The following is a 22,456-nucleotide window of genomic DNA, read 5'->3' as shown; positions in this document are numbered from 1 at the left end:
TAAAGGGAAAATGTGATAACCGAGAACATCAACACCATAATTTCAACCTGTTGCTTTAGTGGTGAACCCATTTTTATTTCTATCCCAATTTGAACTGAGAGGTTGCTCTTCTTATGGAGTTGCAACTTTGTTACTGCCGATTTGTACACATTATATAGACATGAGGCCATGGCAATTGGAACAAGATCACATATGACATGCCTTTTCTTTTGTTTTAAGTTACCATGAACTTAAAATTCTAAAACGCAACCAGCAGCTCGTCATAGAAGTGATTTGCAGAGAAGAAACTTAAGGACTATGTATTCTATTTCATTTATGATATATATATATATATATAGATCAGTTATTGAAAGCGCGATCCAAACAAAAAAGACAACTTCTTCTTTGAGACTTCTTACTTAGTCAATATTTATTAAGTAAAATTTAGAAAAAAAAGATTAGTATTCCTCACCGCTTATATTTGGAACAAAACGATACATATTTTTGTCGTTCACATATATTTTTTACTTAGTTTAACCTTGTAAATATGACCATATAATTATTGAATTGGGAAGCATGTTAAATTTGACCAAAATTTCCCACAAATATGTTTTAAAGGCGTCTGATGTGTGTGTGTGTGAGAGAGAGAGAGAGAGAGAGAGAGAGGACAGTCCAGTCAGTTCAGTCCATTACCAGCTCTGCAGGAGTGACGAAGTTGATGTCCTCGACCAAGGGCATTCATGTCATTTCCCATCATTTCCCTAAAACCCTCGTTCTGCTTCACTTCAGTGGTTCTCCCAAAACCCTTCTTCTCTCTCCACTTCCATTTCTGTCTTCCTTTTTACTCTTCTCGAAGAGGAAATCTCCATTTCCATCTCTGAATCCTCAGGTGCTGTACCCTCTCCTGTCTCTTGGTTCGCATGAACCTAGCCTCCTGCGAGGACTAGGACGATCCTCGTCTCGTTTCGTCTCTTCCTCAGACAGCACTTGCCCCAATGGCGTCCTCTTTACTTCGAAGCCGCTCAGCCAAGAGGCTCATCGATCTCTCCTCTCCCCTTTACTCGTGTTGCAGAGGCGAATTTGCGGGAAATGCTAATCTTTTGCAAAATGGGGTTTGGAACGTTGATTCTGTTTGCGCGTCTTGGTGGATCCGGTCGATGGCGACGTTTACGCGCACGTAAGCTAGTTGCTTCCTTGCTTATGGTTCTGCTCAACTTCGTGGTTTATTTGTTTTTTTTCTCTTCTTCGGGTTGATTGAGTGGTTGCTTGTTTGGCCCTACGATGGTTCTGGTGGTTATTCATTTCGACGATTTCAACTTTAGCAATGTGTTTTGGGGAAATGTGGTCTTGTGTGTTGTTTTGTTTCCTGCAATAATCGACAGTGATGATTGTCATGGAACCTGGATATGGTACTAATTTGAAAACCAAATTTATTGCGATGGATGTATCTATTCACTAAGAGAAGAGTTGTTTAATTACACACTTTTTCTTCTTTTTAGCTGACCCGTCGCCATGTGGAACTATTTCTTGATGAGAAACATGATTTTAGATGTTCTTAGGTCCGTGTAAGTATGATAGTTATCATGTTATCTTGCGGGTATGAACTTCCGAGTTTTAGTGTCTATCTGGAAAATATAGTAACTTGTTAGAGGTTTAAGATATGTTCAATCGAGAATGACTCCACAGAGGCCGCTGGATCATGTCATGACGCAGCATTGTTATTGTTATTTATTATTTATTTCTTACTAAGCTAATCACGACCGGCCGCACATTGGCTGGCCTCAATATATAAGCCTTTGTTTTTGCCTCCCCAGAGTCAAGTATACCAATCCTCAACTTCGTGGCAAGAACTGCAAACTGGTGGGATTAAACTTGTGATATCTCCTTCAATTTAGAAATCCCACCTGTAGGTGGTTGCTCATTGGCTGGCATAATATGTAAAACACCTTCAAAATTGACATGTTAAAAGTTTGTCCAACCACATGAGCAGAAAAATTACATGTAGCTGGAAACGTTAATTGCGTGTTGAGTTGGATTTCTTTATTCAGTCTCTACTCACCACTTTATATATATATATATATATATATATATATATATATATATATATATATATATATATATATATATATATATGCTGAAGTTGGAAAATTAATGTTTCTCATATATATTCATTCACTGTTGGTTTAGGAAGCCTCATGTAAATGTTGGAACCATTGGTCATGTTGATCATGGAAAAACTACTCTCACTGCTGCAATCACAAAGGTCAGACAATCCTTGCCTTTTTGTTTTCCATCTTGTGGTATCTTTTCAAGTCTTCTAGATGATAAAAGATTCTTCTTTACATAAACTGACAACTCATCGGATGTGGCTAGCTATTGACTTCCATTTGTTTTTTATCTTCACATTGGTCTGTGGTAATGAATTTCATATTTGTCTTTAATATATTCATTATCTATTATTTGTTGTCACAGGTGTTGGCAGAAGAGGGAAAAGCTAAGGCTGTTGCATTTGATGAGATTGATAAGGCACCAGAAGAGAAAGCAAGAGGAATTACTATTGCAACGGTCTGAAGATTGTTACAGTCATTCTGTTTTGTAGCTTATGAACATTTCAGTTATTATTAAAAAGGTTTAATTTTTGCTTAAACTAAAAGTGACATTTTGACTGTGCAGGCACACGTTGAGTATGAAACTGCGAAACGCCATTATGCACATGTAGATTGCCCTGGACATGCTGATTATGTAAAAGTATGTAACTATCGTTTTTCTTGTTTCTGCTGATGCTGTTTCCCATTTCATTTATAGTTTTCATTGCAATCATTAAGGATAATATGTCTATTGTATTTGTTCTTTTTTGATGAGTTCATGAGTTTCTCAAGCTGTTGATGAATGATGCTAGATCAGATGCATCCTTGCTCTTGCAAAGTTGTGGATATGTATGAGTAGTTCAATTGGGATGAAGTGACTGTTAAATTGTATATTTTCGCATATACGAAAGTTTGTTGATAATTAGTGTTGTTCCTTACTTTTTTTTTTGTTTTTTTTTACCGTTTTCTGCTTGGTAGAATATCATATGTACTTGCCCTTGCTGAACCTGTTAAGGCACTGGCTTTCTAATTCTTTCCAGTACCAGAATGTACCAAATGGCAACAGTTGTGGATATAGTTCTCAATTTATAGTTTTATCTTTGTAGCATTTTGTTTAGATTTTTCTTCCTAACATGTAAGATTTGGCTGACATGCAGAACATGATTACTGGAGCTGCTCAGATGGATGGTGGAATACTAGTTGTATCTGCCCCTGATGGGCCTATGCCACAAACGAAAGAGCACATTTTGCTTGCACGTCAGGTTGCTGCTCCATCTTATATAGAAAAATGTGAACCATTTTTCATGTGAAAAAAAAAATGATTTATATACTGTATATGTTTTAGGTAGGAGTGCCATCCCTGGTGTGCTTCTTGAATAAGGTTGATGCAGTTGATGATCCAGAGCTTCTGGAACTTGTAGAAATGGAGCTACGCGGTATTTTGCAGCTGACTCTATTGTTGCTATTCTACCAAATCTCTTTCTGCTGTCATGCTAATCGTTAATGATCCCTGTGCCAACTGTTAATTGCTAATTATAAATCAAATCATCACTAAACTTAATGTTCAATGAATGGTTCTTAAGATGCAATTTGAAAAAAGAAATTATGACCATAAACTAGATAAGGTTCCAAAAAAGTAATGTCTACCCTCAAATTGTTAGAGTTGTTTACAGTTATGCTAAGTATTAGTTAGTTTAGCCATCATATTTGAAGATTATTAGTGTTGCAGTTTGGATATTCCTGTCTTTTAGGAGGTCTCCGCCTCATTGTACCCTCTTGCCTCTTTGCTTAAGGTGGTTCTTAGACATGCGAATTTTAGCCCATCCCATTCAGTCTGCCTTATGGCTTACATCTTCATTTTATCTTCCAGAGCTGCTAAGCTTTTATAAATTTCCTGGTGATGAAATTCCCATAGTCCGGGGCTCAGCTTTGTCAGCCTTACAAGGCACAAATGAAGAGATAGGGAAGAAGGCCATTTTGAAATTAATGGACGCTGTTGATGAATACATACCTGAACCAGTACGACAGCTTGATAAACCATTTCTCATGCCTATTGAAGATGTGTTCTCAATTCAGGTGAACTTGCTTTTGCTTTGGTAAAATCTCACGATTAATTCCTCTTGGGCACTTTTTGTTCAACCATTTAAACTTGACATATTGTGCAAGCTCTGAATTGTTCTTCTAGGTTTGATTTTGAGAAGCGAGTGGAGGCTATTGATTCTTCTTGGTTAAAGCAAATTGGATAAGGATGATCCAGTGTGATGATTGTTGTCCTGTCCTGTTTCATCAAGAATTTACTTATTTCCCTTTCTTCCCTTTCTGTTGATATGGAACAAACATATTTCTTACTGAATTTGTTAAGAACAGCACAAATGTGATCCTAATTCCCATAATTTGCTCTGCTTTTCATATGGTGAGTCGGTGATGTGTGCATGTGTAGGTGTCCAGTTACGTGCAGCTATAATGTTCTTCGACTACCCTTGGTCTACCTAGACCTCATAGTTGCATTCTATTCTCATGATACTTTGGATATGATTTCATGGAGTGTAGAGGCTGCATTTCCTTTGAGGTCATTGATTTTTACATGCTTTTTACTGGCAAGTTAGGTGAAATTAGAATTCTGTAGAAAGCTGTTCTTCACCAATCTAGGTAGCCTTGTAGATTATTTCCATTTTTGTGTACTGGGCTCTCCCTTATGTTTGCTTAGTATGAGCAGAAGGTTTATATTCACACACTTAACAAGTAAGAAGTTGGTCTACCAGAAGATGATTTCCATGAGCACTGTAAGATTTGGGCACCTGAAAATAGTTTTTTGATGTGATTTCTTTTGCTTCTGAGAGTTTAAATGATGCTTTGTGTGATCTCTGTGAGCATCTAAAAGAGAGTTTGTGGCACAGGTCATGAGTCGTATGATCTACATTTTCAGCACATTGTTATGCTAATCATTTACTACTTTGTAATGATAAATTGCTGTCAACTGCTCATCCTTGTTCATATGGGGCATGTGTTGTAGCATTATTGGAGTTTGATATGGGGTGAATGTAGTAATAATTTTCTTAGTTAAAGAATAAAAGTGTGATGTCTTATTTTCTTTTTCTTTTTTTCTTTTTGGTTTTGATAATGAGGAGGTAGTTTTCCTAATGTGGTCATAAGTCAACCGTGTTTACTGTGAAATTGGTGTGACAGTGTTCTTTTTCTGGCACTATAGCTGCTTGTTGAGTTTTTTTTTTTGGTAAACCCTTTTGCCTCTTTATATGCAGGGCCGTGGAACAGTTGTGACTGGTCGCGTTGAGCAGGGAACTATTAAAGTTGGAGAGGATGTTGAGGTTTTAGGATTGACTCAGGTTTATTATCAATATCTAATGTGGACTTTAAATTTGCTTTCTTGGTGTCTTTTGAGGCTTATCTGGCTGCACTTAAGTTTTTTTTGGACCAGATAACTGGTTATACACAGTTGTTAATGATGTATTATAGGACCATGATCATTAATAACACTAATGAATTTTGAAAGTTGCGTGACATGTTATCAAAATATCTCTGAAACAATAAACATTGTGAATGTTTCCCACTTTTTCCTTAGATTTTTTTTTTGCAATTGATGAATTGATTTCATGTGTCTTTTTGTTTCTTCTCTTTTTTGAAATTTTTTGCATTTTTATCATATTTTTGCAAGAAAAATACCATCTGACATGTTATTTCATATTTTATGTTTTTTTTTCTTTTATATATCTTGAAGTTTGTACTTCTAAATTTTCCAAAGGAACGCCTTGGAAGTTCCTTCAAGGGAAAACCTTACTGAAATTGCTAAGAGCAAATTTTGGTGATTATATTAGATCTGGATCATGAAGGTCGTAGGTTCTTTGTTATTTGTGTGTATTCCCTTTTCCATATTTGCAAACACTAAAGGAATTCAGTTTCAAATTTTATTTATCTACTAGGCTGGTCCTGTGAAGACTACTGTCACTGGTGTGGAGATGTTCAAGAAGATTCTGGATCGTGGAGAAGTAATCCTTTCCCCATTGTCTCTAGAATTTCTGTGATTCAGTTGCTTGCTATAATTTATGACTTGTTCTTTTTAGGCTGGAGATAACGTGGGTCTTCTTTTACGTGGTTTGAAACGTGGAGATGTGCAACGTGGTCAGGTAATATAGAACGAAAGACATTGATTATATACTGTATTTTTTCCTTATTTATGTACAGGGTCCCACTTAGGTTTTTGGATCATGAATTGTCTGTATTTGTAAAGTAGCTTTATATTTTTGATAGAATATTTTCCCTAACACATTACTTTTGAGGGGCTTGATAAGAACAAGCTCATGAAATGTTTAACTTTAGCTGCTTGAACTAAGTTGCATGTCACACACAGTAAGCAGTTAAATTAATCTTTTTTGCAACTTATGCACATTTTAGTATTATCAGGATGGTTCCATTCTGTCATGGAAGGTTCTTCAATTTTTATTTGAATTTCATTTATCCATATTCCTTCGTATTTGAAGCTTGTAAACCTACGTTAAACTCTAATAATAGATAAACTGGAAAAAGCTTTTTCTTTCATGTCTTGAATGGCCGTTTAAACCTTTGTCACCATGTATGGGATCTCTGTACTGTGTATATTCCACTATCTTGCCTTTTCCCTTATATTTTTAGCCATATAATGTGGGTTGAGAGCAGCTGAATTGAAAGAAGTCTATTATCTTGGAGCTACTTGGTTGTGGATGTTATTTGCTTTTGTTCCTGGATTAGTAGACCAGGACCAGACTTAGCTTTCCAGTTCTTGTCTGGGCGTTCTTCTCTTTTTTGAGAAACTCAAGTGTAGGCAGTTGCCATATCAATCACATTTTCCAGAAGTGGAAATGCTTCTTGTTTGGTGCTTCATTCGTCGAGTTGCTTTTGAGAGCTTCCACTTTGCATATTTTCAGGTTATTTGCAAGCCTGGTACTGTTAAGACATACAAGAAATTTGAGGCAGAGATTTATGTGCTCACAAAGGATGAAGGGGGTCGGCATACTGCTTTCTTTTCAAACTACAGGCCACAATTCTACATGAGAACTGCGGATGTTACTGGGAAGGTGGAATTGCCTGAAAATGTAAAGATGGTGATGCCTGGTGACAATGTGACAGCTATTTTCGAGCTTATATCGCCTGTTCCACTTGAACCAGGTATACGTGTGACTAATCTCTCATAAGTCACAAGTTACGGAAGATATCTTACTGTACTTTCACCTGTTAATCCTGAGGGCATTTTGTGGTTATTATTGACATATACTAGATTGTCGTGGGATGAAAAAGAAGTGCTTAAAGAAACTTCAGTAATTACAAACATGTTGTGCTCCATTAATGAGCTTTTTATTGTCTGATCATCTTCACAAGGACGGCTGACTTCTTGGCCAAAGCTGAGCTATTAATTAGACAATGCATAAGAAATAAACAGATGGTGATTACTGATTAATTATTCTTTGAAAAAGTAAGATTGACATACCAGAACAGGATTGTGTCTCAGCTTAGTTGTCCTCATTCTTGGCCGCAATTCTTAGATGGACTTTGAATTTCTTGATTTGCTTTTTTCTTTGTACACGTTAATGGAGCTTATGATTCTACTGATCACTTCATTCTTGCAGTTCTTAGCGCATCACTCACTATATTCCTTTTTTTTTTTTAATTACAATATAGCAAAAGACTTCCTGTCCTCCAAGACTGCTTTCATTTTTCAACTTCCAATGTCATCCATTTTTCTGTTGATTTGTCTTGATCGATCCTATTCCATCCTTGACGTGGGGAAATGGGGAGAGAACAATTCATTTTATGTTTGAACATCATAATGAGGTAATTCTTCAGATGTAGTTATAAATATTCTTCTCAAAGACTATGTAAAGCGGGCTTAATGCCTCACTTTTTGCCTTCATGTCTGGAAACGTGTTGAAAGATGGGTGCTTGGATGATGGGGTCTAATGTCATGTAAGCTTGTTCCTGTTTTTTGAGAAATATACCTTTTTTTGTGGTACTCACTGTAACAGATTGAAAAAGGTGCAGTTTGTCATTTTTTGATTTGCGTATCGTAAGGCAGTACTAACTTTGTCCTGAGTGCTCTGCCACTTTTTTGATGGGATTTGTACCTCTTATTTTACCTGCTTAATGTTTCCTTTTCTTGTGAAGCTTCAGTTTCCTGCTTGTACCTTCTATCATTGCAATCCTGTGCGAGTCCTATCAGCTTTATGAACCAAAATAAAGATGATTTTCCAGTGTTAGCCATGGTTGCATCTCTGATGTAATCGAGTGCATGAATTAGGCCATTTAGCTCTTCCCTGTTAAGCAAGGACTTGTTGTTTTCTCTATTTAGCCAATGACTTTGCATTGATTCCCCCGTTTCTTTCACTTGAAATTATGCAGTATGCAGTATGTTTTACTGTAGCCAAGGAGTTTCCTTATTATTTCATTACTTGTGTTGCATGAAGAATAACATGCCTAGCAATTTTCTTATGGCAGGACAAAGATTTGCCTTGAGAGAAGGAGGGAGGACAGTTGGTGCTGGGGTGGTGTCCAAAGTTATAAGCTAACATGTTTATGACAGTCCATTTTTCCTTCTAATTCCATTTCAGATGGTAAACAAAAATGGAGAAGCGACACATTCAAGTAGCAGAGTGGGACAGAAAACATAGGTTCCGGTAATTGCTGTTACATTCTTCAGGAACGATTGACGTTTTTTCTCTTTTGGAAAATGATATTGCGGAACCTACCCACTTCCTCACAATTTTGAAATCGTGAGATCAGAGGAATTTCATTTATGCTATGAGTCTGGACATCGAATTTGTGGGATGTGTTGCCTCACGTATTGATCTGCTTTTTTGTTAGTTTGGACTTGATAAGTGCATTCATGGATGCTTTTTTTAGAAAGATAATAAGAATAAAGATCTCTATAGTTGTACAAAAAATGTTTTGTTAACAATTTGTTTTGGGTGATTGATTGAAATTGTTTGGCTCAGGGTGGAAATTAAGGGTCCATATTAAACAAAACCCCTTGTTTCTATAGCCATTAGGTAGCCTCTTATGTTTTAGTTATTTTCTGATGCTGCAGGTTCGTTGTTGGATCTGGATTTGTTCATGCTTCAGTATATATTTTAGATGCAAAATGGTATACAAATTTAGTTTTCACTGTATGGTTGAATAGGAAAAATGATGAAATCGCATCTATTTTGAAAAAGGCTGTATAATATTCTCATGTAGTAATCATAAAAGACATTTTATCTCGATAGGCAGTTTTCTTTTCTATTGATATCTAGCCTTGGAAAGATCAAATTGATGTTCAAACATCTAAACAAAATATATTTGTGAAAAAGGCAATTATCAAGATAATGTACATATGGAGTACTTATGATCTGAAAATATTCGTCCTTTTCCCATAATGCGGTATTGCGAAGAAATTGATCCTTGATTTAACTATCATCAACTTGGATCAAATCATAGCCCAAATCTGAGTTTAGACATGGGAAAGATCTCTGTAGGGATGGTAAGTGGTGAGATCTATCCCATCGCAATTGAATTTCTTGGTTTGTCAATTAAAACAAATAATCGCATCTTAGATTTGATAAGCAATCTTAATCCCAACTAAATCGGAGCCTGATTGTGGTCCAAACTAAGGGTGGGTATCGGGCCGGCCAGCCCGACCCGAGTCTCGTTTTGGGCCCCGTTTGACCCGGTCAATTTAAATTTAATTTTTTTAATATAAAATGTATTTATTAAGAATAAAAAAATAATATTAAAAAAAAATATATATATATATTTTTAACTTACCAGGCCGAGCTTAGCTGTCGGCCAGGATTTTCTCGGCTCAAACCCGGCCCATACGGGGCCGGCCCAGCCCGACGCCCAGCCGTGATTGCATGTAAAATAAAAGTTGGACGTTGTGCTGATTGATCTGAGTTTAATTTTACGGTACAAACTCCCAACCTGAGTCTGAACCGATAATGTAACACTAGGTTTCTCAACGAACCGAATCACAATATTTTTATAACAGGCATTAAAAATTTACCCTCTAACAGTGAATTTCCTGGCCATCAAATGGCCCGAACATAACTATTTTCTTTAACTTCATTTCCTTTTCCGTTTAACAGAAATGCAACAGCTTGAAACCATTGAGAATTCGAGACAAATCAAAGCCCCAATATAAAAGAACAAAGAAAATACCGAAGTATGTTTTCCATGTCCAGCACCCGCACCTGTGTCCAGCCATGTAGGCACCTACTGTTGTTGTGTCCAACAGTCCATGTGATATATGAAGAAAGATACGTTAAAGCATTAGCACACCAATGAAGTACGACACGCGAAAAAGGATCGTTGGTCTCAACAATTACAACGTTTAGATACACACACGAAAACTGTAAGATGCTTTCTGCACTAACAAAAATTGTCAAGAAATGTACACGAACTTTTGGGTCAAATTGACATGGATTGCAGGAATTACAATTTTCTATAAATTCTCGTATTGTTGAAAGGATGAGTATTCGTATGACCTCTTCATGTTTCCCTCGCGCTAGTTGAGCTGTTGATGGGGTGCCAGTTCATATGAATGCCTCATCTACATGTTTCATCAAGTTGGGTAGTAAGACTATCTTCAGTTCAACCACCAGTACTGCAAATGTGTTCATGAGCTAGTCAAGATTTCTCTCCAGTGAAGAATATTTTGTGAGTATTCTTTTGCAATGAGAAAATAAAAAAATAATAAACAAAACAAGGTGGTGGTTCCACACTTCACACTAGATAGCTTCTTCCAGAAAACATGCTCAAAGCATGGTAAGAGGTTAAATCCATTTACTGAAGGAAAAACCATACACATGACGTGAACTAACATCAGAAGATCATATACGAACCCTTTGCTCATCATCACTTATGATAGAGCTCAACATTCTCGGTACTTGTGTTCCATTGAAGCAGCACCTTTTGCTTTTATCCTTCGTGCTACCTGTCAGTACTTCCTTCATCCTTCAAAGTAAGGTGCCCAAAGTATCTCTGTCGTTATCATCCAGCTATAGTATTACAATGGTAGATACAGGAGGTTCAGGCATTTAAACCAACCCAGTTTTTGAAAGAAATGAGTGCTTCCAGCTTCCTGAAACTCTTTTTCCTTATTTTTGCTAGCTTTAGCTTCTTGTGACTTTCCATGAAGGCTTGCTTGTATCTCCATTTATCCACAAAAATTTTCATCTCCTGCGCTTTCTCAACAACTTGCATAGCTGCATCAAAGAACCCTCCCTTGATTAAAGCATAAAGAAATGCATCAATCAGATTATGGTCAAACTTTATATTTGTCTGTTCCTTCATAGCTGGTCGTTTTCTGATTTGCGTCCACAGCATAAGGACGCTGAAATACTTCTCTGCCGTGCTATAGCCATGTACAAGAGAAAGATAAGTCTGCTCATTTGGTTCAAATCTTAGGAAAACCATTCGCCTAAGCGTTCTCCTAGCATCCTCCAGCCTCCCGAGCTTGCAAAAGGAGTGAATGATTGAATTCCAGTCATGAGTGCCCACCTCAACTCGTGGATCTGTCACAACTTCATCGAGAAAGGAAGCCATTAATTCAGGTCTATGGTTCTCTGTCAATCCAGTCATGATAGTCAAATAGCTTGTCTTCAAATTAGGCATCCTCGCTTCTCTCATATCTCTGAATAAGGAGAATGCTGATTGGAAATCCTGCGTTGTCATTGCTACATCTATTAGAGCATCATAGCTGCTCTCGTCCAACCTAAGCCCTGATGAACTGATCTCTCCAACCAATTGAGCTGCTTCAGCTGTTCTATGCTCTCGACAGTAGGCTTTCAAAATGGAGGTGTAAACCCCGATCCCCACTGTAGCACCCAGTGCATTCATCTCATCCACAATGCTATGTGCTTTATCAAGCATCCCTAGCTCAACACAACCGTTAATTATTCCAGATCCCACGGAGCAGCCAGTGCCAAAAGATCCTTGCTCTAGGTCTTGTGATTTCTCAATCAACCTAGCCAAATCCCTGATTCTCCCCATCCCAAGAAAACCTTTCACAATACCACTATAAGTTTCTTCATCCAAAACAAGACTATCAGAGGAGATTTGCTTCTGGCACACCTCCCCATTGCCGTCTGGAACTGAGCTAGACACCCGCTGCCGCACTGCACACAGCACAACCTTTTCCACGGCCTCCAAATCCCCAGACCTCAGGTAGCCTCTGATCAAGCTGCCATAGAGCTTCTGATCCGGAGAAATGCCCAATTCCTTCATCATTTGGTCCAAATCAGCAATCTTGTCGACAAGACCCTCAGAAGCATAAACAAATCCCATCAACGCGAAGGTCGTGCCGTCCGGCATCACGCCCATGGCGGACATCATGTCCAGGACAGCCTCCGCATCTCCAACTGATCTCGATTCGCAAGTGCAGCCCTCCAATGCAGCGTTGAATGCCTCAATGTCAGGTTTCATGAATCCCAATGATTTGTTTCGCCCGATTACCTCGCAAACCTCTTCCAAAACCCTAAACAGCGCGACCAAGTTGCCATTTTTCCTAGCTAACTCTACCAGGACAGGTCCCCAAATTCCAAACTCAATATAAAACAAATTCTTCAACATAGATCTAACAGCAGCAAATGCAGGAAGCAGCATGTTCGATTTTCTCATTGTTTCTAGCATCTTTCTTACTGTTTCGGCGGTTATAATGTTTGGCTTCCTCTCCAAAATGAAGACCAAGGCGGCAAACGCCCGTTTGAGATTGTGGGCATCATTGAAGCAGGACAAACTTGTGATGAGGGAGTTGGCGAGGTGCTTACCGGGCAGAAGGGAATGGGCTGTGAGCGCCTTGAAGGCCTTCCACGCTTCATCGATGCTTTGCTTCTCCAGTGAAGCTTGGAGTTCGTTCTCGAGGGCAGCTTTATCTACGGTTTGGTGGAGGTTGGGTGGTGGTAATTGGTCCGGGTTGTGTGCGGCGGAGGCGCTGTGAGGAGAAGGCTTTCTAAGAGAAAAAATGGACGGCTGCAGGAAAGAATAGAGAGCTTGGGTGTCGGAATTGGAAGAGAGGAGTCTGGTGGAGGAGAAAATTGAAGGTTGGGATCGAAACGTTGGGTGAAGGAGGAGGAAGCCGAGAGCCCTTCTCCACATTCTTTAGCTTCGTTCTTGCTGCAGCCTAGAGGCTGTGGCCATTATGTGTGTGTGAGAGAGAGAGAGACACGGAAAACTTCCGAAGGACGAGCTTCTGACTAAGGAGATCGAAAGCTCGTAGGAAACAGTATTATGATTATCAAAATTGACTTCACTCTGTCGATTCTGGTGGAACCTGTGGCTGATTAATTCGACTTCGTGGCTGATTTAAGTGTTACTTCGTTGGCTGATTTAAGTGTTACTTCGTTGGTTTTATAAGCAATATTGCGAATATTTTAAGATTATATAACTGTGATTATATATATATAAGTAGTTCTTTGCTTTTTTTATTTTTTTTATTTTTTCAGAAATTCCATTTGAGTCAGAAATTATCGAACGCGCATTGGGGACTGGGGTCGTTTGCGGCGTGGGAATTAAAATTCCAGAAACATTGGTTGGCAACGAACAAACATTTCATGTTCCATTTTTAGCTCCCAGTTTGATGGCCTGGAATTCTGTTCCATTCTTCTTTTTGTTGAAACAGAAAACAACATTCAGGAATTTACTTTCTTACGGTTGGATGGTTTGGCTTCAGGTTTCGGTTGCTAAAGTTGGCTTTATGGCTGAAGTGTGTGATCTTCACAGCTGAAGGCTTGAAGCAGTAACAGAGCCAGAGATTTTTAGCTAATGGGCACTATTAGTTTAAATTCTAAACTTTAACGGACACCTATATATATATAAGTAAAAATTATGGAGGCATCAATATATAGGCAATTTGTGTGAGCGTGTGTGGGCAATTGCCTGCGGTCGCCCATACCTGCCTTCACCGTTAGAATAGAACATTCCGGCCTCATTGTTGCACACAGTTGTTCTGCTCTTCTGAATCAAACCCAGTTGGAGGGTAAGCCTCCGACCAATTTATAACACTTGTTCTGCTTATTGCAGGTAGCTACCAACAGATTCATGGAGTCCGGATCTAGACAATTGAGCTTAAATCTTGTCCCTGTATCCTAACTGCAGAGGTGATTGATCGTTGGGCGGCTCTGCACAATGAATCATTGGACCAGTCTATAGATAAATTCTACTGCATATTTCAAGGATTGCTCTGCATTACTGCGTCTTGGTTCACTTATGTTGTTGAATGACAAGGGATTCATCCTTTTTCCTATATATATGCTAGTCGTACGTTGTATGTAATATGAATGCTTCTGCAGACGCTCAGGGTTCGGTTCTCTAATATTCTTACTTCTTGCCATCAAACGCAGGTGTAAAGTCTATAAAAAGGAATGTGCATTTTCTGCAAGCAAGACGACAGTCTATTTTATAAGAAAAACGACAGTAGCAAAGCATTCGATCCACACACAAGAAGCTGCCTTGGTATGAAGCATCATTGTCATACCAAGCTTCTATATATGTTGCGGTGTCTTCTCTGTGTTCATGCATATGAGGACATGAGGTTTTGTCCTTTAATGAGAGCCAAGGGATGTAGTAAACTCATTCCTTGAGAATTCCTTCTTCCATCGCATTGAAAATATTAATGCATTAGATGCATTGACTATCAACAAATTGATCAAAGTGCTTTAAGGCCTAAAGAAAATCATTGTTCCATACGTGTGTATAACACCACTTAAATATAGAGTGATCATATATGAAAATGGCATAAAAATCAAAGTGGCGGTGTTTAGATATATCTGATACTGGCCCCCAAAGGTCCGCATGGATCAACGTAAGAGGTTCATAACAAATTTCAATATTTGAAATGAAAGGATGGCGGCAAACCTTTCCATTGGACAACTGAAGCAACCATGATCTTTTGTCGACCAGATACACCAATGAATTTTCTGCCAAGAACTAAAAGAAGAAAAAAAAACTCATTTCTGCCATGTTTGCTAAGAGAAAGTCATGAATCTGCTTACAAAAGTCTGTTGGACAAGTATCCATGGTGTAAAGGCTTCCTTGATCCCTACTCCAGATGGCTATTACTTGTTGAGTTTCCTATCCCCAACAACACAACCAGTAGTGGATTGGCTGACCGAAAGAAGATCCATGAAAACCACTATTTAGGAGGACAGCTCCACATGGGCATCGGAAGTACCAAAGAAATGGATTGCCCATCGCCAATAAGAATAGAATCAAACCCATGATAAGAATTCAAGTTGAAAAAGTTTACCACCATCGTTTGTCATATGAGATGAGGCGCCGGTACCAATAAACAAATCGGAGTCTTGAGAGTCGTCAATTGAAAGAACGGCCAACACCTGATCGAACCTGGTTACATGCGCCATGCACCTCACTCTAATACCTGATGGGCATCTTCACCTTGATACGAGTGAGTGAAACGGTGGTAACAGTTGACAGCCAAATGGTTCTTCCAGCCGCAAATCTGGCATCTCATCCCATGATATTTACCGCCAGCAACATGCTGAGAAGTGGCGTACTTGTTTCTGGGAGCCTCTCTGTCTTGATCTTTATTTTGGTCGCCATTCCCCTGATGGCCTTTACCTTTGGACTTAAGATGATTCTGTTTATTCTTGTTGAAATGGCCTTGGTTAGAAAATTAGGCTGAAAGGGACGATACATCAGCATGACTGAGATTTCTGCGTCTCTCATAGTTCTGAAGCAGAGGCACGATGTCTTTGTAAGCAGGGACGGGGGGCTTACGCATGGCTGTTACGAATGTTCCGTAACCAGTCCCAAGTCCCCGTAACAACCAGAAAACCTTCTCGTCATCTTCTACTGGTTTCCCTATGGCAGGAAGACCATTGCAGATATTTCTAAACTTGCAAATGTATTCATTCAGATTGGTGGTACCTTTTTTCGTGGTCCATATTTCCCGGCGAAGACAAAGTTCTCGTTCCTGCAAGTCTCGTAAGAAGGAATCAGAAAGAACGCTCCATATTTCCTTGGAGGTGAGAGGTGTCTAAGCCAACGACTAAATGCAAAGCAGAATCGGATAGGGTCGCAATGATCCAACCCTTGAGCGGTCGGTCTATTTCCTCCAAGCAAGATAAGCGGGATTGGGGACGAGTGGCTTCGCAATTGCTGCACTAGACGAATCTTCAATGAACTGAGGCGGCATTGTGATCTCTCCATCAAGAAATCCATGCATGTCCTGGCTTTCAACAAGCGCCAACAGTTGTGTCCGCCATAGGATAAAATTCCTGTGATTGAGTTTCAGGGAGATTTGTTTGGTAGGAGGGAAAGGAAGGGATGGAAAGGAAAGGAAAGGAAATGGAAGAGAAAGGAAAGGAAAGGAAAGGAATAGAATGGAATGAAATGGAAAGAAGTGATTAAAAAGCTTGTTTGGATACAAAGAAAAGGAAAAGTTAATACTTTACAATAATACCCCTAACAATCAAAATGTTTAAAAAATTAAGAACGTGAAGGAAGGGGTATTATTGTAAAAAATTCATAACAATATTAATCTAGAAAGCACAACAAGTCAACAATTACATAACGATTTTCATAACAATAGATTCATAAGTAACAAGGTCCATAAGTCTATGAGATACCACATCAAAAAACAAGTTTTAGATGTTACGTATTATTAATGAAATTGTGAAAATGTTCAATGTCAATACATATAAAATGAAAGCACTCTTGACTCTCGTTCATAATTTTCATGATATTCATTCTCATCCTTATCTCCATCTTCTTTTTCATCTTCATGATTTAAAAAAACCTCTTTCCTCTCAATGGGAATCAACCACTCATGCATAAATCCATGGTTAAATCGATGATTTCACGGTGAAAATCAATAATTTAACGGTAGAAATCGATAATTTCCCTCCACTGTGAGACAATTTCTAGGTTGGAAATGAAGAAGGGGCGAGTTTTTATAAAAAAAACTCGAAAAAGGATGATTCATGCTCCCCTTTTTTGAAATCAGCCCGTATTGTCTATATCATACAATACAAGCACGACACTATTTACGATACAAGAGGTGTATCACATCGTATTTTGTAAACGATACGATACGTATCATATACATAACACTGGGATGTACCACCATGCGTTTTCAGATGATTAAGCAAACGTGTTTAATTCTTTTCGACTTTCATTCATCGTTAATCAGAAGCAATCTATGATTTACCATTCCAAAGTGAAGAATGACTTGTGGCATTGTCATCATATTAGTGTTTATTATTTATTTATTTGGGAAAAAGTACTAATAAACAAACTCTCTGTATGGATTTTGCGTTCCAACCTCTAAAGTTTGCATCTTGAAAGCATAAGCAAACTTGAATTCTTCAGCTGCATAACAAATTGAACTTCTCTGTACATCATCATTCTGCTGCTGTTATCTTTCAGACTGCGATATTACAGGACGAGTCATTGTTCAACAATTCCTGTGCCGTATGTACAAGTGAGTGAAGGGGGGTAGTATGTGGGCTCAGGCCTACACTGCCTGAGAAAATGTTGAAGCATTCAAGTTCCGAAGTGGTCTCTGCAACACATTTGAGCTCCTTCTCCAACTCAAGCTTCTTGAACAGTTCTCTGCTTTCCGTCTCTGCCTGCATCATTGTTATCATCAGCTCTACTACAAACCTTCTCATCCTTGGTGCCTTGGCTGAGGGATTTCGGTGATTTTGTAGAACTTGCACTAGTTTTTCTGCTAATCTTGATATGTCCATGCCTGCACATGCAAGTACAATGTGAAACTGTGAAGCATCTGTTAACCTGAGCACTTGGGCGGCAAGTCCAATTGCCACTTCTAGAGATTTGTTCTCTGCTGACATTATGGCCTTCAATACCTGAGACAATTAGAAAGGGAGAAACAGTTGTTTAGTTTGATGTATGAGAAAACGACACACTCAGAACAGAAGATTATTTGTTTTTTTCAGCAGTTCTCTCTATTATGATGTAGCTTTTGTGGTGAATTAATTATTTTAGTTTGGCTTCAGGAATTCATTGGTTTCTGGAAGTAAAATGGCCTTCTAGGGTTTAGTCATATGAAGCTTCCCGTCTGTATTTTTGTGCCTTGTATTAGAAGCAGAAAAGAAAAACCAAGAGAAAATGCCAAAATAAGTTGAACAATGTGCTCTTATCTCTTTTGAAAACTTTAACTGTTGACTTGGTTCAGATACTAGAGCAATCGGCCTTTTAAGAAGGAAACACGTAGACTTGATTATGTCATGTTCAGTGCAAAATGCAGGTGGTTCTTGGTTCTGGTTCTGTGATGAACAATGCAATTAAGCAAAGACGGTTCTTTCTTTTATCCATCTGGCACTACAGCAAGTATGCATTGTCTTTGAGGTCTATCTATTTTTCATTTATATGTACTTTTTTCCTTGAGAACACAGAATCTGTGTAGCATGTATGCATTGTTGAAGTATACCTGTTTTTCTTTATGTATGTAATGCTATCTCTGGGCATGCTTTTCATAGCAAAGATATAGGAATATTTAGATAGTTTTTCATAGTTTTCCCTTTTTGTTAGTTAGAATTTATTTGTGTGGTCTACATCATTTATTTAGTAGGAAATAAGATAATCATGTGGCTCCAATTTGTGAGTAGGCTTTTGAAAGTGCTTCACAAATGGATGATCCACAGTGTACAAAATCCTGATGGATCATGAGATCTTTACGTCCAATATATAATCATTATATATTATCCAGATTTTTATTCTTATTGAATAAACCACATAGGATATTGGAACAGTTTTGTCTCGAAGCAGCATTTATCACAAATGATGAGACATTCAGGAGGTTTTGTGTCAGAAAACGGAGAACAAGTAAATGGCAAGATGAATTTCTGAGAAGAATAATGAATCAACTCAAATGATGAAGGTAGTGGACAGGGCTGGCTAATGCAATGGCTATCTCTTTTTTTTCTTCTAGGGAAGCGTGATATGTCCAATGTCGAGGTGCTATCTGCCAACCATGGTGTCTATTAGCATAATCGAAGTATGATAGTATACAAACAACTTAATTAGGAATTTCCTGCCAGATTTGAAGTCCTACGGTTCGAGGCAGAGAAGTGGCATTGGGCCTGAACCATGATATGGACAGCTGAATGATTTCAAATGACAAAAAATAAAGCCTAAATGTTTGGAACTAAGGGATAGTTATGATCCACTGGCAGAATTGTTTCAGTATCATGAAGTATCTAGGTAAAGAATATTCAAAAGAACAGAATACGAAATGTAAAAAATGGATGGGCTAGGATAGCACTGTAATAATCATGCATCTCAGTTTGAATCTTGTTGGGCAATATAGGGCAACAACTATGATCTGGTATCAGGAGAAATATGAAGGCAAGCGAAAAACACGTTGATGTAAAAGTAAAATATTTTAATTTTATGCCAATAAATTCGCAAAATGTTTTGGGTGGATGAAAATTAGAACCGAACTTACAGGTTTTGTAGCTTCAGCAACTCCAGCAAGCTTATATTGATAATCAGTTCCTGCATATGCACATAAATTCCGTAAAATTCTGGCCGAGTTGATGTAGAGTCTGGTATTGTCAAGGCAGTTGACCAGCTTATCAACCGATTCCAGTTGTATGATCCTCTCACAGTTCTTTGGACTTTCCAGTGTCAGCATTGCCAGTGCTTCTCCGGCTTGACTGCTCAGGTTCTGAATGATATCAGCACTCTGAACTGCTTCTTCATTGAAAAAGATACCCAATAGCAGGTCTAGCATCCCACCTGTTCTTCCTATTTTTTCTCGTCCACCTTGGTCCAGGGCCATACTTGCTAAAATACCTATTGCTAATGGCTGCATATTCGTATGTCTCTTCCCATACTGCAGGATATCTCTCAAATTCGTGATTGTAAAAACAATGCTTGAAATTTCCTGCCGCAGGACCTCTCCAGTGCCACCTGTTGTCTTTGTCAGTTTCTTGAGTAGTTTCAGGGACTGCTCCACTGTCATTATCTGTAAAGATCTCCCACAATTTAGCATCCTTTCTTCAGTATGTGTGAAATTGATAATTTTCGTTAGCAAGCCTCTAGTTGTACCAATCTTTCCACAGTTGTCATGATCATTTGCAAGCTTTTTCAAAATCCGCAAGCCTAGAAGATTGAAAGCAGAATATTCATAGTCCACTTCATCCATAACTATCCCTTTCTGCAGGATCCCATCATCAGAGATGCTGGCAGTGCCCATGTATAATAATGATGATATGGACTCCAAGGCACCAGGGATTCCAGCAACTCGTAATGAATTCTGTTTTTTACCTGTGATCTTTGACACAATTTGGGCTGCCAACTTCCTGATCTCCTCTTCCTTGTGGTTCCTCCAACTCAACATCTCAACAAGCCTCTCCATAACTGGCATTGATGTGCTAATCCTCCGAAATGCATCAGCAGAGAACCGTGCACTGTCTGTGAATTTGACCAGCATGCGGGCACCTGTTAACTGCTCATCAACTGAATTGGACTGCAGCAGCTCTGCAGCAAAGGTCAGTAGATCCATCTTCAGGCCATCAAAGATGCTCCCCTCCATGCTTTTTGAGTATGCGTTGTAGAAAAATCGGCGGATCCAAGCAATTCCACACTCATCAAAACCACACTGCTCGTTAACTTGCTCAAGGAATTTCGTAATGCTCACCTTCCATTCCCAATATCCTTTTTCTATCAGGAAAACTAAAGCTTCAGCTAGTGCAAGGCTGTAGAATATGTTCAATGCAGATGCCCTGTTTTGTGCTTCTGGGGTGTCTGGATTGCCATAATCTTGTTTGCAGAGCCTTAACAATGAAAGCAATGCACATGCAATAGCTGCAGCTAGCTGAAACCAGTAGAGAAGCTTGCTTATGTTTTTTGACAGAAAAACCCAACCTGCGTATGGTAGCAGAGGAACCTCAGATGTTGGCCATGTCCTAGAATTAATTTGTGGTTGACTGTCATCAGGCATATTTGCTTGTGTGGAGGAGGTGAATTTTGACTGCCGATCAAAATATGGTAGAGTAGAAGTAACCGGTCGGTAGAGAGCCTTGATCATGTAAACCAGGCGACCGGAACTGGACCTGAATGCTCGTGAACTATATCTTGCTGCATCAGAAAGGGACCATGTATTTTGGCACTGCCATTCGAGCTCATGGCTTCGGCTATAAATCCTACTTCCTTCAACTAAGAGAAGGACAGTGACAAACCAGAAATCAACTTTCTCGAGTTTGATTGCAAGACCACCAAGAAGAACAACTGTTGCCCAGATAAAACCGAGAGCACCAATTCCACTAGCTGTTTTCTCAAACAATGCTAGCCGCAGGGCGAAGAGTGTAAGCTTCTTTTCCGGCGCTTCTTGATTGACCGGTTGTTGTGAGCCGCGAGGACTTGGTACTTGCTCATTCCCCTCCTGTGGTTCTCTCTGGGGCTCAAACACTGAACTGCGGCTTTGCTCTGACCTCAGTTTTGTCTGCTCGTTTTGCATTATTCTACTGCCGAGCTCCATCTGCTTACAGGATGCACAAGACTTTCAAACGTAGAAATCTTCACCTTCGGAGCACTTTGAAGCTTGTAATTTTCTCTCCGCCGTATTCCTGATTGCTGTCTGAATTTCCCGTAAAAGAGCTGCCTTACGGATTGCTGGAAAGCTTGCTACCAGCCAATTTCAACACTGCATTTCCAAATGCAACCATTGTCTTGGTCTCTCCTGATTGAAAGCTTTTGTTGGCAGATACCAATACCAATGCGACCCCTGCTGTTGCTGAAATTCAGTTAAACTCGAGGCTCCTGCGTTAGAATGTCCCAAGGGAAAAGATTCATGGCAAGTGCTCTACTTGAGTTGGAATTTTCTGCATTGGCTGGAACAACTCTCTAGTTGTCTCCGTCCACCTAAACTTTCCAATCTCTGGAACAAGATCGAATTTCAAATCAAATTATAAAGCTGCTCAAAGACGGCCAGTTTCTACCGGAAAAGAGAATGAGAAAACAAAGAAAGACAACTAACTCGATCAATTCTTTGCTGGAGAATTGGTGGGTCTGCCTTGCACTCATTAATGTGGATTTGCTTGTCTCCTTGAGGTTGCCTTATAATGCGTATCTTAAGAAAGGTGGCAGCGGCATACGTTGTTGGTGGTTGAAACAATCCCTGACGTTCATGCACAGATCGAGATTTCTTACAGAAGTTGCCTTAGAGTGACATCACTTAGAAGGTGACCTTGTGCGGCACGTTAGTGGTTGGTACAAGACAGTGAGAGGGATGACGCCATCCCACGTAGTTAGTGATGTATTATATTCACGTTTAACTTTAGTCAATTTGCATGGCAGGATATGTGTATGGATATTTATGGCCTGAACCTTTGTTTGCCATGTAATAAAAGATGCAAAATCTTGAATGGAAAATCTTTCAT

General features: G+C 39.0%; 3 protein-coding genes across 3 annotated transcripts; 1 reads left to right on the top strand and 2 right to left on the bottom strand.

Moving 5' to 3' along the window:
* The first annotated feature begins 698 nt into the window (after positions 1–698).
* On the top strand, positions 699–8,995 carry LOC116264879 (elongation factor Tu, mitochondrial). Its single transcript, XM_031645321.2, has 12 exons — positions 699–1,156; positions 2,167–2,242; positions 2,452–2,544; positions 2,653–2,727; positions 3,224–3,328; positions 3,412–3,502; positions 3,937–4,142; positions 5,327–5,410; positions 6,005–6,070; positions 6,146–6,208; positions 6,986–7,226; positions 8,550–8,995. The coding sequence occupies exons 1-12, from the start codon at positions 975–977 to the stop codon at positions 8,618–8,620; spliced, it is 1,353 nt and encodes a 450-aa protein (XP_031501181.1). The 5' UTR covers positions 699–974; the 3' UTR covers positions 8,621–8,995.
* A 1,259-nt stretch (positions 8,996–10,254) lies between these two features.
* LOC116265053 (pentatricopeptide repeat-containing protein At1g69290) lies at positions 10,255–13,355 on the bottom strand. Its single transcript, XM_031645586.2, has 2 exons — positions 10,931–13,355; positions 10,255–10,692 (listed from the first exon to the last, which is right to left on the bottom strand). The coding sequence occupies exon 1, from the start codon at positions 13,182–13,184 to the stop codon at positions 11,118–11,120; it is 2,067 nt and encodes a 688-aa protein (XP_031501446.1). The 5' UTR covers positions 13,185–13,355; the 3' UTR covers positions 10,255–10,692; positions 10,931–11,117.
* A 3,932-nt stretch (positions 13,356–17,287) lies between these two features.
* Positions 17,288–22,094, bottom strand: LOC116263896 (uncharacterized). Its single transcript, XM_031643712.2, has 2 exons — positions 19,519–22,094; positions 17,288–17,917 (listed from the first exon to the last, which is right to left on the bottom strand). Exons 1-2 carry the CDS (start codon positions 21,553–21,555, stop codon positions 17,471–17,473), a joined length of 2,484 nt encoding a protein of 827 aa, XP_031499572.1. The 5' UTR covers positions 21,556–22,094; the 3' UTR covers positions 17,288–17,470.
* Positions 22,095–22,456: the final 362 nt, after the last annotated feature.

This window comes from Nymphaea colorata, chromosome 11 (assembly GCF_008831285.2).
Source record: "Nymphaea colorata isolate Beijing-Zhang1983 chromosome 11, ASM883128v2, whole genome shotgun sequence".
Taxonomy (NCBI): domain Eukaryota; kingdom Viridiplantae; phylum Streptophyta; class Magnoliopsida; order Nymphaeales; family Nymphaeaceae; genus Nymphaea; species Nymphaea colorata.
Note: the sequence above shows the minus strand (reverse complement) of the source record. Positions and strands in the feature narration are given on the sequence as shown.

Excerpts from the sequence above, each read along its gene's own strand:
- LOC116263896 (XM_031643712.2), bottom strand. The coding sequence starts at position 21,555 with ATGGAGCTCGGCAGTAGAATAATGCAAAACGAGCAGACAAAACTGAGG. Across the intron at positions 17,918-19,518 it reads TTGCTGAAGCTACAAAACCT|GTATTGAAGGCCATAATGTC; the intron begins GTAAGTTCGGTT and ends TAATTGTCTCAG.
- LOC116265053 (XM_031645586.2), bottom strand. The coding sequence starts at position 13,184 with ATGTGGAGAAGGGCTCTCGGCTTCCTCCTCCTTCACCCAACGTTTCGA.
- LOC116264879 (XM_031645321.2), top strand. The coding sequence starts at position 975 with ATGGCGTCCTCTTTACTTCGAAGCCGCTCAGCCAAGAGGCTCATCGAT. Across the intron at positions 2,545-2,652 it reads GAGGAATTACTATTGCAACG|GCACACGTTGAGTATGAAAC; the intron begins GTCTGAAGATTG and ends TTGACTGTGCAG. Across the intron at positions 6,209-6,985 it reads GAGATGTGCAACGTGGTCAG|GTTATTTGCAAGCCTGGTAC; the intron begins GTAATATAGAAC and ends GCATATTTTCAG.